General features: G+C 30.9%; 1 protein-coding gene across 1 annotated transcript; it reads right to left on the bottom strand.

Moving 5' to 3' along the window:
- Positions 1 to 11512: 11512 nt before the first annotated feature.
- LOC149545868 (GDSL esterase/lipase At4g16230-like) lies at positions 11513 to 13691 on the bottom strand. Its single transcript, XM_089794500.1, has 5 exons — positions 13122 to 13691; positions 12902 to 13015; positions 12312 to 12532; positions 11941 to 12199; positions 11513 to 11832 (listed from the first exon to the last, which is right to left on the bottom strand). The coding sequence occupies exons 1-5, from the start codon at positions 13363 to 13365 to the stop codon at positions 11558 to 11560; spliced, it is 1113 nt and encodes a 370-aa protein (XP_089650626.1). The 5' UTR covers positions 13366 to 13691; the 3' UTR covers positions 11513 to 11557.
- Between the last annotated feature and the right edge of the window lie 396 nt (positions 13692 to 14087).

Below are 14087 nucleotides of genomic sequence, written 5' to 3'. Positions count from 1 at the left end.
GTAGTGGGGGATGTAAGAAGATTTATGAGAAATCTGGGTAAACAACATTGGGCTATAGTTAAATGGATCTTGAGGTATCTTAAGGGTACTCTTGATTTTGTGTTTTGTTTTGGTTGCAAGGATTCTTCACTAAGAGATTAAACTAATTTGGATATGGATAGAAATTTAGATAATAAAAGATCCAATACTTGTTATGTATTTACATTTTCTACAGCAACAATTAGTTGGGCATCAAAGTTGCAAAAGAACGGTCTCTCTCATCTACCAAGGCTGAATATATTGCTCTCACTAAAGGGGAAAATGAGTTGATTTGGTTACAACATTTGTTTCATGAGTTTGATTGTCCACAACAATGATCAGTTTTGTTTTGTGATAATAAAAGTGCCCTTGGTTTAGCAAAGAATATAATGGTTCATATAAGAACTAAGCATATTGAATTTTGTTATCATTTCATTCCAAGTAAATTTAAGGAGGGAAAACTTCATGCCATGAAGATTAACAACAAGAAAATTCTAGCTAATGTACTTGCAAAGGTTGCTCCACAAGAGAAGTCCATTTTTCTCAAGCTTCTCTTGGCATTGTAAAGAAATAACAATAATGAGACATCATCGTCTCCACTTAAAGTGGGGGTTTTTTGGGTGTATATGTAAAGCCCAACAACCATATATTTTATTTCTAAATTTATTATTATTTCCCACCAATTTATCTTGACTCTTCAATTTATTTGAGTCCTTTTGTGTGTGTGTGTGTGTGTGTGTGTGTGTCTTTTGAGGTTCATTAAAAAAGTTGTATTTTATAATGCCCCGCCAAGGGATCCAAAAGAATTAACATAAAGTTTTACTAAGTTTTCTAAACATTTTTTTTTTAAAGTAAGAAAGTGTAACATACTCATCAATAGTGGAAGCAATAACATGTAATCATCAACAAACATACATAATAGGTTACATTCCTTAAGGATCCCAAGACATTGAGTCACATTTAAATTTAATTAATTCTAAGTCTATCAACTACCATATCTATATGAAAGAATAATTAGAAATTCCAAAGTCCATTTAATATACATTTGTTCCGAATGCCTCTTGGAAAATTAATTTGGAATGCTCATTCATCCACTTTACATGTCACAAGGTATGAAAGGCTTAAAAGAATATTCATATGTAAAAATAGAAATACATCATCCCCTTTGGATACATGATATGTACAATAAAATAAATGGAATCATTCACCATACATGATACATCCATAATGATAAAATATCCATCATAAAATCTAACCATATATCATAATAATCCATGAACATAATGAAGGTAAATTCCAACCAAGAAAGCTACAGCCACAGTGATCACAGACATATCTCAATGGTAAGAGTAGAAAGCACTACCACTCGACTACGTGGAACCTAAATGGCCCACTCTCACCACACTGAGGAGATAGTCTCAAGTCCCAAACAAGATATCAAAACACAAAACACAAGTACTCTCTAAGTTTGGGAATTTCTAAAAGTACACTAACTCAAAGGTTCCAACATAGATCGACATCTACACCCAGAGGCACATAAAGAGATGTAGGATACCTTTTATGTAAGCGGAAAAGTGTCATCGCAAAAGTCATGTTGGAAGTTACTTGATAAATCCCTTAGGAATCCCAGGTCTCCTATGATCCTATGACCACTAGTATCCTGTCATACTGACGAGGCATAATACAGAATGCAAGGTCGCAACCAAGCATTCTCTCTACCCCATCCTAGTCTGTACTAGCACTTCAAGGCATGGGAGAGAACATATAGTTATCTTATTAGGTTCATTTAAGTTATTATTTAGGTGAGATGTTTTCACTAATTAAAACAACTTACAATGGGTTTCTCCAGGAAGCCTCTTAGGGCCCCAACCCCCATTGCAAGCCACTTCCCGACACTACACATAGATAAGCTACCTAGGCTCATGAAATCACAAATCAAAGAATCATAATAAAATCACCTCAGTCCTATACAAGTGACTAAAAGCATCATAAATATAATCCACAATAATCACATCAGTGTTCCACCAACAACTGAAAACCATCCAATGATAATCATATTGATCACGACAGTTCTCTATAAGCAACTGAAGGCATCAGTGATAAATCACAATATCCAATGGTTCTCCAACAAGCAACCAACAAGTGTCCCAATAATAGATCACAATACTTATCAAAGACTCCAAAATGGTCAAGTCAAACATGTCACAACATGACATCATCAAGAGCAAACCATCCAAAACATCTGAGTCCTCTCAAAGTGACTAGCAGGAAAACCATATATATAACTGATCAATGACTCAAAAATGGTTAAGTCAGATATATCATAAACATATACCTCAACTCCACACAAGGAAACTGGTAGTAAATATATCCCATCATAGAGCATACTTAATCACATTGGCACGGTTGGGTTTAAAAAGATCGAGATCAAAACATCATATCACCACAATCACACAACCCCCAAGCCACTGGTAACAACCTAAACTGGTTAACATCTAAAAAACCCCAAAACTCCCAAAGTATAGTTAGTACAAACATAACAATACAATTTCATAGTTTGGGTTTGGTTTGAAATACACAATAGGGTTTAAGTTCTAGTTTCATATATGTTTCAAGTAATAAGTTTTCGGAATTAACCCTTGCAATTAACCCATTTCTATATTCGGATAACAACAAAATTTCCCCTTTATATTTAAAATCAATTAAATCAAATTTAATAAAGTTAATTATTAGTTATTTATGAAATAACTAGATAATTAACATTTAATTAATCATTAAAATTTAAATCTTTTAATTAAATTTAATTATAATCTACAACTATATTAATATTTCATTAAATATTAATTACTTAATAATTAACATACTATTAAATAAGATTTGTTAATAACTAAATTAAAATAAACTATATTAAATTTAATTAATATTAATTAATTTAACAATTATTAAAAATAACCATTATTAAAATCAATATTAATAAATTAAATATAATATAATATAACTTATTTTTAAATGTAATAAAACAAAATTAAAATTTAAAACTTACCATGCGTTTAGGGCAAGTTGGCCAAAAGAATACGATGCCTATCGTGCGATAGGCAGACTACTATCGCAAGTAGTGCTTGCGTGCAACAGTATGCCTGCACACATATGCCGCATACTTAGAGATAAGGGGATGGGGTTATTTATATATATATATATATATATATATATATATATATATATATATATATATATATATATATATAATTTTATTATATTTAATAACTAAAAAATCTGCATTCTCCCAATTAAGTAATATATAAATTATTTTTAAGAAAAGATTTCTTCTTTAACTAAATAAACAATTTTACCCCCCTGCCTTCAAACATGTATAATTAGATATAATCCCCATCCAATTAAGATATGTAATTCATTTTATTTTAGATTTCCCATAATAATATTTTAAATAATTAAACAATTTTTATTTTATTTTTAATTAATTAATTAATTAATTTGTTTATAAATATTTACCATTAAAATCTGATAGAGAAAATAATCCTAACCATCCAAATTTTTAATCTAGAATCTTCATTTTTAAATTCAAACCCTTCCCAAGTTAAATCTTAATTTCTTAAATCTAGAAAATGAGGGTTTCTAATAACTCTACTATTCTTCACATATACAGACATCATTGACAAGCAATTAATAATTCACAATATTAAAATATTTAAACTTTCATCACAGAGAATTCGGATTTACAATCCACAAACATGAAGAAGACAAGAAAGGATAATTGCGTAATTACTTAGTGATCAAAACATAAGATCCTACCTAAGCCTGATGCTAATATGCAATCCCTGAAAACTGTGAGAGAATTTTTTCCTCTTCAAGAACCTTTCTCTAAAAATTTTCCTAGAATTCTCCCTGTGAAATTCTCTTCCAAATTTCACATCCAAAATTTGTCTCCCAAAATTTGTGTTCAAAAATCCTCTCCAAAATTAGTGGTCTCTCAAAAAATAACCTCAAAGTTGTGATAAGGAGTTTTCTCCTCAAATCGGGGCACTAATTGTGCATTCACCCAAGAGAACTCTCCGTTCACCAGACTCAACTTCAAATTAACTTTTATTATCTTTGCTTTATCTTTTCATGCACACTAACTAAATTATTAAATAACTTTATTTAGTTTTTCCACTAGACTTCTATTTTTAATCTTTATTACTTTTAATCCCATGCACACTCTATGAAATTAAAATAACATTATTATTTTCACTTATTTTATCTTTTTAATTAATTTCTTTTATTTTCAACTCATGCATGCATCATGCGACCTAGAATCTTTTAATAATTTAATATCTTTTCACTTTTTAATTTATTTTAGAAACTCAATTAATAAAATATCTATTAACTTAAATAATAATAATATTTATCATTTATTTAAAAATGAACTCTAAATATATTAATAAAAAATTAAATAAATATTATCACGTTCTAAATTTATCCTTAAAATTTTATCTTCAAATTTAATTATTTTTATTTAATTAATTTCTAAATTAATTAAAGACAATTAAATATTAAAGTGTCATAATAATTTTTCATTAAATTAAATCATTAATTAAATCTTTTTAATTAAACTTAATTAATAGAAAATTACCAAAGACTCATAAAACAACATATGAAAACCCATCATAGCCAAATACATACAAAATCAAACTAAAGGGTAATAATCATGAATTAATGTCATTCGACATATTCGGAGGGTACAGAACTCAAATACTTGTCCTAATTTTCAATTAGGACAAATGGCTTAAGGGTTTAGGATTTGGACTTAAGAATTTATCTCCCCTATCTTTCCATTAAGATAATGCGATAGGGTACACTCATCCTGGAAGTTTAGGGAAGTCAATACCCAATACCTGCAACTTGCATAAAATCCACGCATGTACAGACACAATATTTTAAGCTAAACAAGCAATGACAAGAAGTGGTGCATCGTGTAGATCCCGACTAGTAGGTGACTATGACTCCCTTCCTTAACCACATCAAAAATGCCATACATAAAGAAAACAAACATGCACACCATACACATGCAGTATGGGGTAAGTATCCATAGGAAAACACATGTGATAATAAACCATCTAACTAATCATCATCGGTATCTGAAAACATTGAATAATCATCATACATACATGAAATATAGAGTGCCAAGTAATCTCATCATAAAATAAACTGAATGTAAAACAATATCTGATAATCTTAAAACAATACTACTAATTATCAAACATAAAACAAGCCTAAAAGAGTTTGGCAATGATAGCAAAAATGTAACTTAGGGGCAGGCACTACATATTTGAAGAGATGAAGCTATAACTGTGATGTAAAACCAGACTTTAATATTGATAAGAGATTTCCCCTATAGTGTGGACATAGCCAACAATTTTGGTAAACCGTAATAAATACTCAGGTTGTGTAATTAATTTTGATTTCAATTTTGTTTCTTTTCATTTCTTACTTTCAACATACGTCACATATATAACATCATAGATATACAATAATAAATATGTAATTATAAAATACATGACACATAAAATGACAAAATTAAATTAGAATTTAGTTTAAAATTATATTATTTTATTTAACATTAAAAGTTAATTATATAGATTTAAATCTAATAGAACTAATTATCTACTATTGAAAATCATCGCATAATAAATTGATAAAACTAAAATTAATACTTAAAACAACATATTCATTTATCATAGCAATTCCAACAATTAATTTTTTTTTGAATTGGAAATTATGGCTATTGAGAAATTCAATAGATGGAGCATTTGGGAGGGATAGAGGGGTTTTCAAATTTTAGTGTTATAGGGAATACAAATGGGGTGAGGACTTTGTTTCTTATCAGTTGACTACTCCATCTAAAATCTTTTCAATAAGGATTTTTCTTTCCTAGTTTCCCAATTCTATGGAACCCAATAGGAATGTTAAGGGGAAAAAGAAATCTAATTTTTATATTTATGGTAAAAGGAAAGAGAAGACTTTCTCTAGGTTTCTATCAGTTGGAGTTGGAATACATTCTACCAATTTAAAATAGCAAGATTGAGCCCTCTTAATGTTTTAGCCACTATTTTACATGTTTCTAAGAATAAGGAAGATGTGGATTCATGAAGATACCCCTTTTGGTGATGAAAATGGAACACTGATGGAGAAGGGTTCTGCTATTTAAGAAAATTCTATTATTGATGAAAATGTTAAGGATACAATAGGAACTCGAAACCTTTTATTCACATAAACAATTGTAGAGATTAATAGTTTAAAAAAAGAGAGCTTCTAAATCCATCTCTAGTCAAAGTCTTGATAGCATCATCGCTAGTCACCAACTGATCTTTCCAAGGGCATTAAAGGTCGTAAAGAAGATCATGAAAAGCTTATTCAAAATATTGAGGACTCTATGAAGGGGTTTTATGACAAATTAACTATTGTAAAATGTTGTTAGTAAAATTGACATGGACAATACTAATGAGGGAGTTAAAAAGTTAAATAAATAGGAGGAAGCCCTTAAGATTACATCTAAAAGTAATAGTGTCTCTTTTCCTATTGGTGTGAAATTGGCTAGAAGAGTGCAAGTACTGGATAAAGGTGTGGTGAAGAAGGACAAAGCTATTGCTGAGGACAAAGGTTTGACACAGAAGGAGAAAGAGACAACTCTATTGCCTGGACCTGTGACTAGATTTAGAAGATAAGACAAAGGGGTTAGCCCCATTGATAATTATAGTATGTTTGAAGTTCTTCCTTTATGCATTTTCTATTTTCTTTCCAATTATAATATGTTTGAAGTTCTTCCTCTGTTCTCTTCGCTTTTGGTTTCAACTTTTGAATTTAAGTATAATTTAAGAAGTCTTCTTCTTATTAATATAATTTGTAACTTCTTTATTAATTCGTTTCATTTCTTTTCCATTCCAATTCTAGATCCCTTTATAATATTATTTTCTTGCACACCCAATAGAAAATGAATTTTCTTTTCTTATACCATTTATAACTATAATATATTTAAAAAGAATATAATCAATAGATTCATTAACCTCATTAAAAAATTCATATCATTCAAGTTAAGACCAGATGACATAGAGGTTTCTTGAAATAACTCATAATCAATGATTAAATTTTGGTTCTGTTATGGTGAGGCCTAGGGAACATCAAGAAGACCTAAGTATTAATTAGATATTTGGTTTTCCCAAAGAAAAATTGAATCTTCAAAACTATATAAAATATATTTAAAAAATACTTCCAATGTATAGCGGTGGTCCTTCCTTTAATACAACACCACTTCAAAATAAACTCTTTCAATATGGCCTTCCATATCTCATCTCAAGTTTAAAATCTTTGAATATGGCCTTCCATTTATCATCTGATATATTCATTCATTACTTTAAAAGGCCTTATTTAAAAGATAGAGGTTCAAAACCTCATTTTGATCAATTCCTTAGGAAATGCTTGTTATCATGAAAAATAGAATAATAGAAAAAAAGAGTTTTATTATCCATCTATCATATTCAACTCATATTTGTCAATCTAATTTTTCCTATCAAAGAATCATTAAAATCTATTTCTATATGAAAGGAAAGTATGTACTAATCTCTTTGTCCAGTGTCCAGTGTCCATTGTTCATGCCCAAGAGGACTTACAAGAAAAGTCGTAATCGAGTGAAAAAGTCAGTCCTCTAAAACTCTATCATTAGTTAGAGAAGAAAAACTTTACTTAAATGTTGAGATAAAATCTCTTCCAGTGGATCAAATCCAATGCGTGAAAGTTTAACAAACACATCTACATGATTATGAGAATATGACCATTCTTCAAATTTATTTTTCCTACCTAGGGGAGAGGACCCATACTTGAGCATGTTCTGATGGTTGTGATAGGAGTTGTTAACTTAACACCCACACTAGTTGATTTAATATCCAACATTTTGGACAAGATTGTACCAATAGTTGTGACTTTAAAGTTGTTCTTGCTAACGATGACTACCAAAAATCAACCAATAGTGTGATGCTACATCAACTGCACAAGTATGGGGGGCTCCAATGCATATGATTGGTCTCACCTTTTTTTTGACTGTTTTGGCACCTTGGCAAAAAGTATGCTGATGTGGCACCATATTTGATGATATAGCTCTGAAACCTTAGTTATAAGCAGGGGACTTGCCAAGTAAGCTACTATCAAAAAATGGGAGCGATTTAAAACTTCCACATAAGATTTTGATAAGTGCAAAGTTAAAGTATTTCTTGTGAATTTGACAAATAAAAAGTCATTAGCCACTAAACCAACCCAGAAATCTCTCTCTATCTACCAGTCCAACATGCGAAACTAAACCTCAGAGTCTAGACTAAGGTCCTCTTTAACCAATGCAATAATGTTGCGAAAGTATTAAACCATAAATTCTGTGTGAACTCAAATTCATAAATAATAGTCACTACATATCAAAAAGAGGTTTTGCTTTGTGAGTTTTAAGACTCGTTTTTCCTAGGACCAATATGGAGAGATTAAACAGATACATAAGAGAAGTGTTTCCGCTCCAAATCTTCTCCGAAAAGATGCGATAGACCTTTTCAGTGCCATGAGCTCCATCCCAATGCACATATGCGCTTGTAGATTTTGCACAGTGAGGAATATAATTGTTATTCCCTGTATCTGCTAGGGAATCTCCGAACACATACAAGGCTGGCACGGAAGGCTCTTTTTAACCTGCTGCAAAACACACGAGGACGAGCCACATCGCACATAAAACGCTTAGCACTGAGATTTCCATTCTTGTTTTGATGTAAATAGCCTCCGAATAAAATGAACACACTAGATTTTAATAAAAACCTAATAATTGATCTTCATGATCTCATAAGATCCTACTTTTTATCGGACGGTTGTTGATTAATATTCTGTCGAAAATTCTATGATTGACAAAATACAAGAAATCATATAAATATTTTACGAAAAGTCGTTGAATATTTGATTAAAATTAGTTGATGAGATTTGTAGTAGTTGAGCGTCGAAACCCTCTATTTTCTTCAGCGCTTGTAATGAGGCAAAGAATCACGTGATTCACCTGCCCAAATAGAATATGGCTGCTGAATACTTTGCATTCTGCTCGAACAAAACCTGAAGATTGGCTGTAGCGTGAGAATACTGGATTTGGCGTGTTGAGAAATATGAAAGAGTTTGGTTTAACAATTCAAAATGTAACACGCGGCATAAGGGGATAAGTAAAAACTAAATCTTAAGAAAGCTTGAAATTCCTCACTCTGATAATTGGCAGTGGGCACCGATTTTTTATCAATATTGGAACTTAACTATTATTAGTCGAACAATAAAATAAAATGGCAGCCGCATTCAAAAAAGGAGTGAATGACGTTAGTTCGGATAGGCGTGTCCAATAAGAAGGCAAAAAATCACGCTATGTATGTTTTCTTCTATAATCAGAAAAATGCAGCTGAAATGGGTTGAAATTGTCAAGTCGAAAGAAGGTAAAGATTGACAGGTCTGGAAATGCCGTACTGGCGTTATTCTTATTTTTAAGTTTATTTTATGTTGTAATGTACTGAAGTTATTCTTCTTTAATTCCTGCAAAATGTATAATTGTTATACATATTTAAGTATGAACTATGACACATCAATTATTGTAGATTTGGTGTAATTAAAAAAAGTAATTATGTTTCTTAAATGATATTTTTGAAAAGGCTTTCACAAGAAAACTAATTGCAATTATTATCTATGTATTCTCTTAGGTATGTATTGATTCGTTTATATTTATTTTTAACATATATAGTGGATTCATTCTAAATTCTTTTGGTAAGTTTTACTAAATAGATTGCAAAGAAATAATTAAATTATATATATTTCATAAATAAATAAAAATTAATAGAAGAATTTTTTTTGTTTACCATTATTTTGTCGACATGTCTATATTGCTCTTTACTAATTACAAACAATGAAATATTTTTAAATAATTATACAAACAAATAAGGAAAAGTCATATTTTTCTAATGGATTATTTTGTTATTCTATGGATGATCACTAAATTTCAATTTAATCAGATATTTTGATATTAAATGTTCAATGTAAAGCTTATGATTTTAATACTGATTTTTTGAGATATTTGAATTTACATATAAACAACAAATATTGTCCACAAACCACTTCAAAAATATTGATCAATTAAAATTGGTATGTTCTTGAATGCACTTTAATAAACCAACATAAAAATTTAAACAATGATTGCAAAAAGTATGCACTCATTTTTAAAAATACCATATTTGTACAATTTAAATTTAAAATTCTCTGATTTATTTTTAAAAAAATAAAATTTAATTAAACTTAATCAATTAAGAAATTCTAAATCACAGTTCTCAAAGTGTCTCTTATTAATATTTGAATGTAAGTATACTTTTACAAGTCTTCTTCTTGTTAATATTTGATTCTTTCAATAAAATTTGTAACTTCTTCATTAATTTTTTTCATTTCTTTTCCATTTCAATTCGAAATTCCTGTATAATATTATTTTTTTGTAGACCCAATAGAAAATACTTTTTCTTTTCTTATTCCATCTATAACTAGAATATCATGAATAGCTGATATAAAAAGAATTTAATCAATAGATTCATCAGCCTCATCAACAATTAAATTAGGAATCATATCATTCAAGTTAAGATAATTTGATGTAGTTGTTTCTAAAATTTAACTTACAATCAATGATTCAATTTTGCTTCTCTTATAAATATAAAGTTTTCTCAAAAAAAAAAAAAAAGGTTTTCTTATGGTGAGGACTAGAGAACATCAAAAAGACCTAAGTAATAATTAGGTATTTGTCTTTCCCAAAGAAAAATTGACTCTTCAAAAGTTTCGAAAATAAATTAAAAAATCTTTCTAATGCACAGGGGTGGTCCTTCTCTATTATAGCACCATTTGAAAATAAACTCTATTGGATACTTTAGAAAGGCCTTGTTTAAAAGAGAGAGGTTCAAAACATCATTTTGAGCAATTCCTTAAGAAACGCTCATTATCATGGAAAATAGAATAATAGAAAGCAAGAGTTTTATTATCCATTTATCAGATTCAACTCATATTTATCATCTATTTTTTCCTAACGAAGAACAATTGAAATTTATTTCTATATAAAAAGAAAGTATATGCTAATCTCTCCGTCGAGTGTCCATTGCTGAGGCCCAAGAGGACTTACAAGAAAAGTCGTAATCGAATGAAAAGAATAGTCCTCTAAAAATCTATCGTTAGTCAAATAAGAAAAAAATAACCTAAAAGTTGAGTTAAAAAGCTCTTCAAATGGACAACGCGTCAAGGTTTAATAAACAAATCTGCACGATCATGAAATTATGACTGTTCTCAAATTTATTTTTCCTATTGTTGTGAATTTTATTATCCACTAAACAAACCCAGAAATTTCCCTAAACCAAACCTTAGGCCTAGACTAAGTTCCTCTTCAACCAATGCAATAATATTGAGAGAATACTAAATCATAAGACTTGTGTGAACTCAAATTCATAAAGCATAGTCATTACATTTCAGAAAGAGTTTGTGGTTCGTGAATTTGAAAACTCGCTTGTCTTAGCAATAATGTGGAGAGATTAAATGGATACATAAGAGAAGTGTTTCCGTTCCAAATCTGCTCCGAAAAAATGCTATAGGCTTTTTCAGTACCATGAGCTCCATCCCAGTACACATATGCACTTGTATCATTGCAAAACAAATTCGGCGGATTAGTCTTTCCACAGTTTATTTCTGTACCAAACTTTCCTGCTCCACAGCATGCCGACGTAGTGTCACGAAATCCTGCACCCAGAATTTCCACACATTCTTTTCAATGACAAATTCATTAGATTCATACGAAAAATAAAATTGACAGTAATAAGAACCTCCACAAAGAGAGAAACTAATTACCATAGTCTTCACCATTTTGGATCATATCCGTTAAAAGATTATAAGCATTAAATCTGATAATGGTCCCTTCTGTAAGGTTCTCATTAAGCTCAGTCACAAATGAGTTGAAAGCGGTGTTATAGGTCTCAATGAATTTATTCAAGGAGCCGATGCAATCCCCATGGTAAATCTGGATTCCATCAAGTCTTTCCGTAGGAGCACATCCAACTGGTAGAATGTTTAACACAAGGAATTTCCTTGCCCCGCGATTGTAAAGCATCTGTCAAGTTACATAGTAATCATGACTTAACTCTCTTTCTCTGAGACTGTGGAATGTTTTCACGTTAGCATTGCTCAAAATATCTGTACGCTGATGAATTTGTAATACTTACATTTATGTATTCATCAAATTTGGCCAAGAGCAGAGTGATGAACTCTAATGGAGTAGTTGTGTTTCTGAGAGTATTGCTCGTTACGTAGGAAAGAATATCGTTGGCTCCAGTTATTATTCCATATAAGGACTTGCCCAAATTCGCTTGTTCAGCTCCAGTTAGACTGTCAGAATACTGCTCGAATAGAAGTAGTTGTTGGCTCATACTGAGAATATTAACATCTGATTTGTAAAATTCCAATACAACTAATCAGTTCATAGTAGACCTCATCATATCAAAGGGTATAATTAAAGAAAACCCCAAAACTATGACGTTTTTTATTGAAGTACCCGAGACAATTTTACAACAGTTGATAAAAGACGTTATCCACGCATAAAGAACGATAGAATAACACCCATTAAAATCATCTGGAAGAAATTAAATGATACGAGTTCCTTTTTTTTTAAAAGAATCTGCAAAGAATTATCTAAGTGATTAATTTAGCTGTAATCGAAGACTTCTAAACGAAGACTAAGCCATGCCAGAAATTGTTAAGCTTATATTTCTGTCCTCAGCTTCACATTTTTGGGGTGAAAGAGTAGAGACTTGACCGGCATTTGTTGAATCGAGCAGACCGCTTCCTCCTGATGCGAAATTTACCCCACTACTAAAGTTCGCCTTTGGTTGGAGATAAGGAGGGGCAAAAGGAAGCCCCAGATAAGTAGCTGTAATTAACCACAATAAGCTTTATTAAGAGTGTCTCATTTATTTCTACCATATTATGAAGATCTAGAAAGAACATAGAAATGTAGAACAATAAACTATATATACCAACGAAGTCGAAGACGGTGCGGCCATTAGTAAACCGACCAGTTGGGTAGGGGAAAAACGAGATGCCATATGGTGTGTAGTTTGCACGGGCTTGACAGTGAGGAATATAATTGTTATTCCCCACATCTGCTAGGGAATCTCCGAACACATACAAGGCTGGCACGGAAGGCTCTTTCTCACCTGCTGCAAAACAAATCAGGATGAGCCACATCCCACATAAAACGCTCAGCAATGAGATTTCCATTCTTCTATCCTCCAAATAAAATGAAAACAATAGATTTTAAGAGAAATCTATCAATTGTTCTTCATGATCTGATAAGGTCCTACTTATTGTTAGACGGTTGTTGATTAATAGTCTGTGCAGAATTCTATGATTGATACAATACAAGAAACAATAAATATTTTATGAAAACTTGTTGAATATTTGATTAAAATTAGTTGATGAGATTTGTAGTAGTTGAGCGCCGAAACTCTCAATTTTCTTCAGCGCTTGTAACGAGGCAAAGAATCACGTGATTCATCTGCACAAATAGAATATGGCTGCTGAATATTTTGCATTCGGTTCGAACTAAACCTGAAAATTGGTTGTAGCGTGAGCGCGAGAATACTGGATGTAAAGTTTCGAGATATATGTAATAGATGCAAGGGTATAGTGATAGTTGCATTAGTCAACCATTTTGACAGTGTGGTGGTACTGACTTCCTTTTCACACTGTAACTCTCTTTGGGTTGGAGGCAAAACATTTAGATGTGATTGTTGTTGAACTCTCAACCTTTGAGCTCATAGGGAAAAGATATTCCTGTTTCTTCTTTCTAGTTCAAATACTTCGATTTCTCATGTTGCTAATTCAAGAAATCAGTATCTCTATTTATCCTTCTCTGTCTTTCCTCAATTTCTCCACAATATTCCAACAACTCCTCTCCATTACCATTTTCTCTCTCTTCTCTCACACTATTCTACAACTCC

This window comes from Cupressus sempervirens, chromosome 7 (assembly GCF_028749045.1).
Source record: "Cupressus sempervirens isolate cs-2001-9-10 chromosome 7, ASM2874904v1, whole genome shotgun sequence".
NCBI classification, from domain to species: Eukaryota; Viridiplantae; Streptophyta; class Pinopsida; order Cupressales; family Cupressaceae; genus Cupressus; species Cupressus sempervirens.
The sequence above is the reverse complement of the archived record's forward strand: the minus strand, read 5'-3'. Positions and strand labels throughout refer to the sequence as shown.

Excerpts from the sequence above, each read along its gene's own strand:
- LOC149545868 (XM_089794500.1), bottom strand. The coding sequence starts at position 13,365 with ATGGAAATCTCATTGCTGAGCGTTTTATGTGGGATGTGGCTCATCCTG. Across the intron at positions 12,533-12,901 it reads GCTCGATTCAACAAATGCCG|ATGTTAATATTCTCAGTATG; the intron begins GTCAAGTCTCTA and ends TTTACAAATCAG. Across the intron at positions 11,833-11,940 it reads CCAAAATGGTGAAGACTATG|GATTTCGTGACACTACGTCG; the intron begins GTAATTAGTTTC and ends TTCTGGGTGCAG.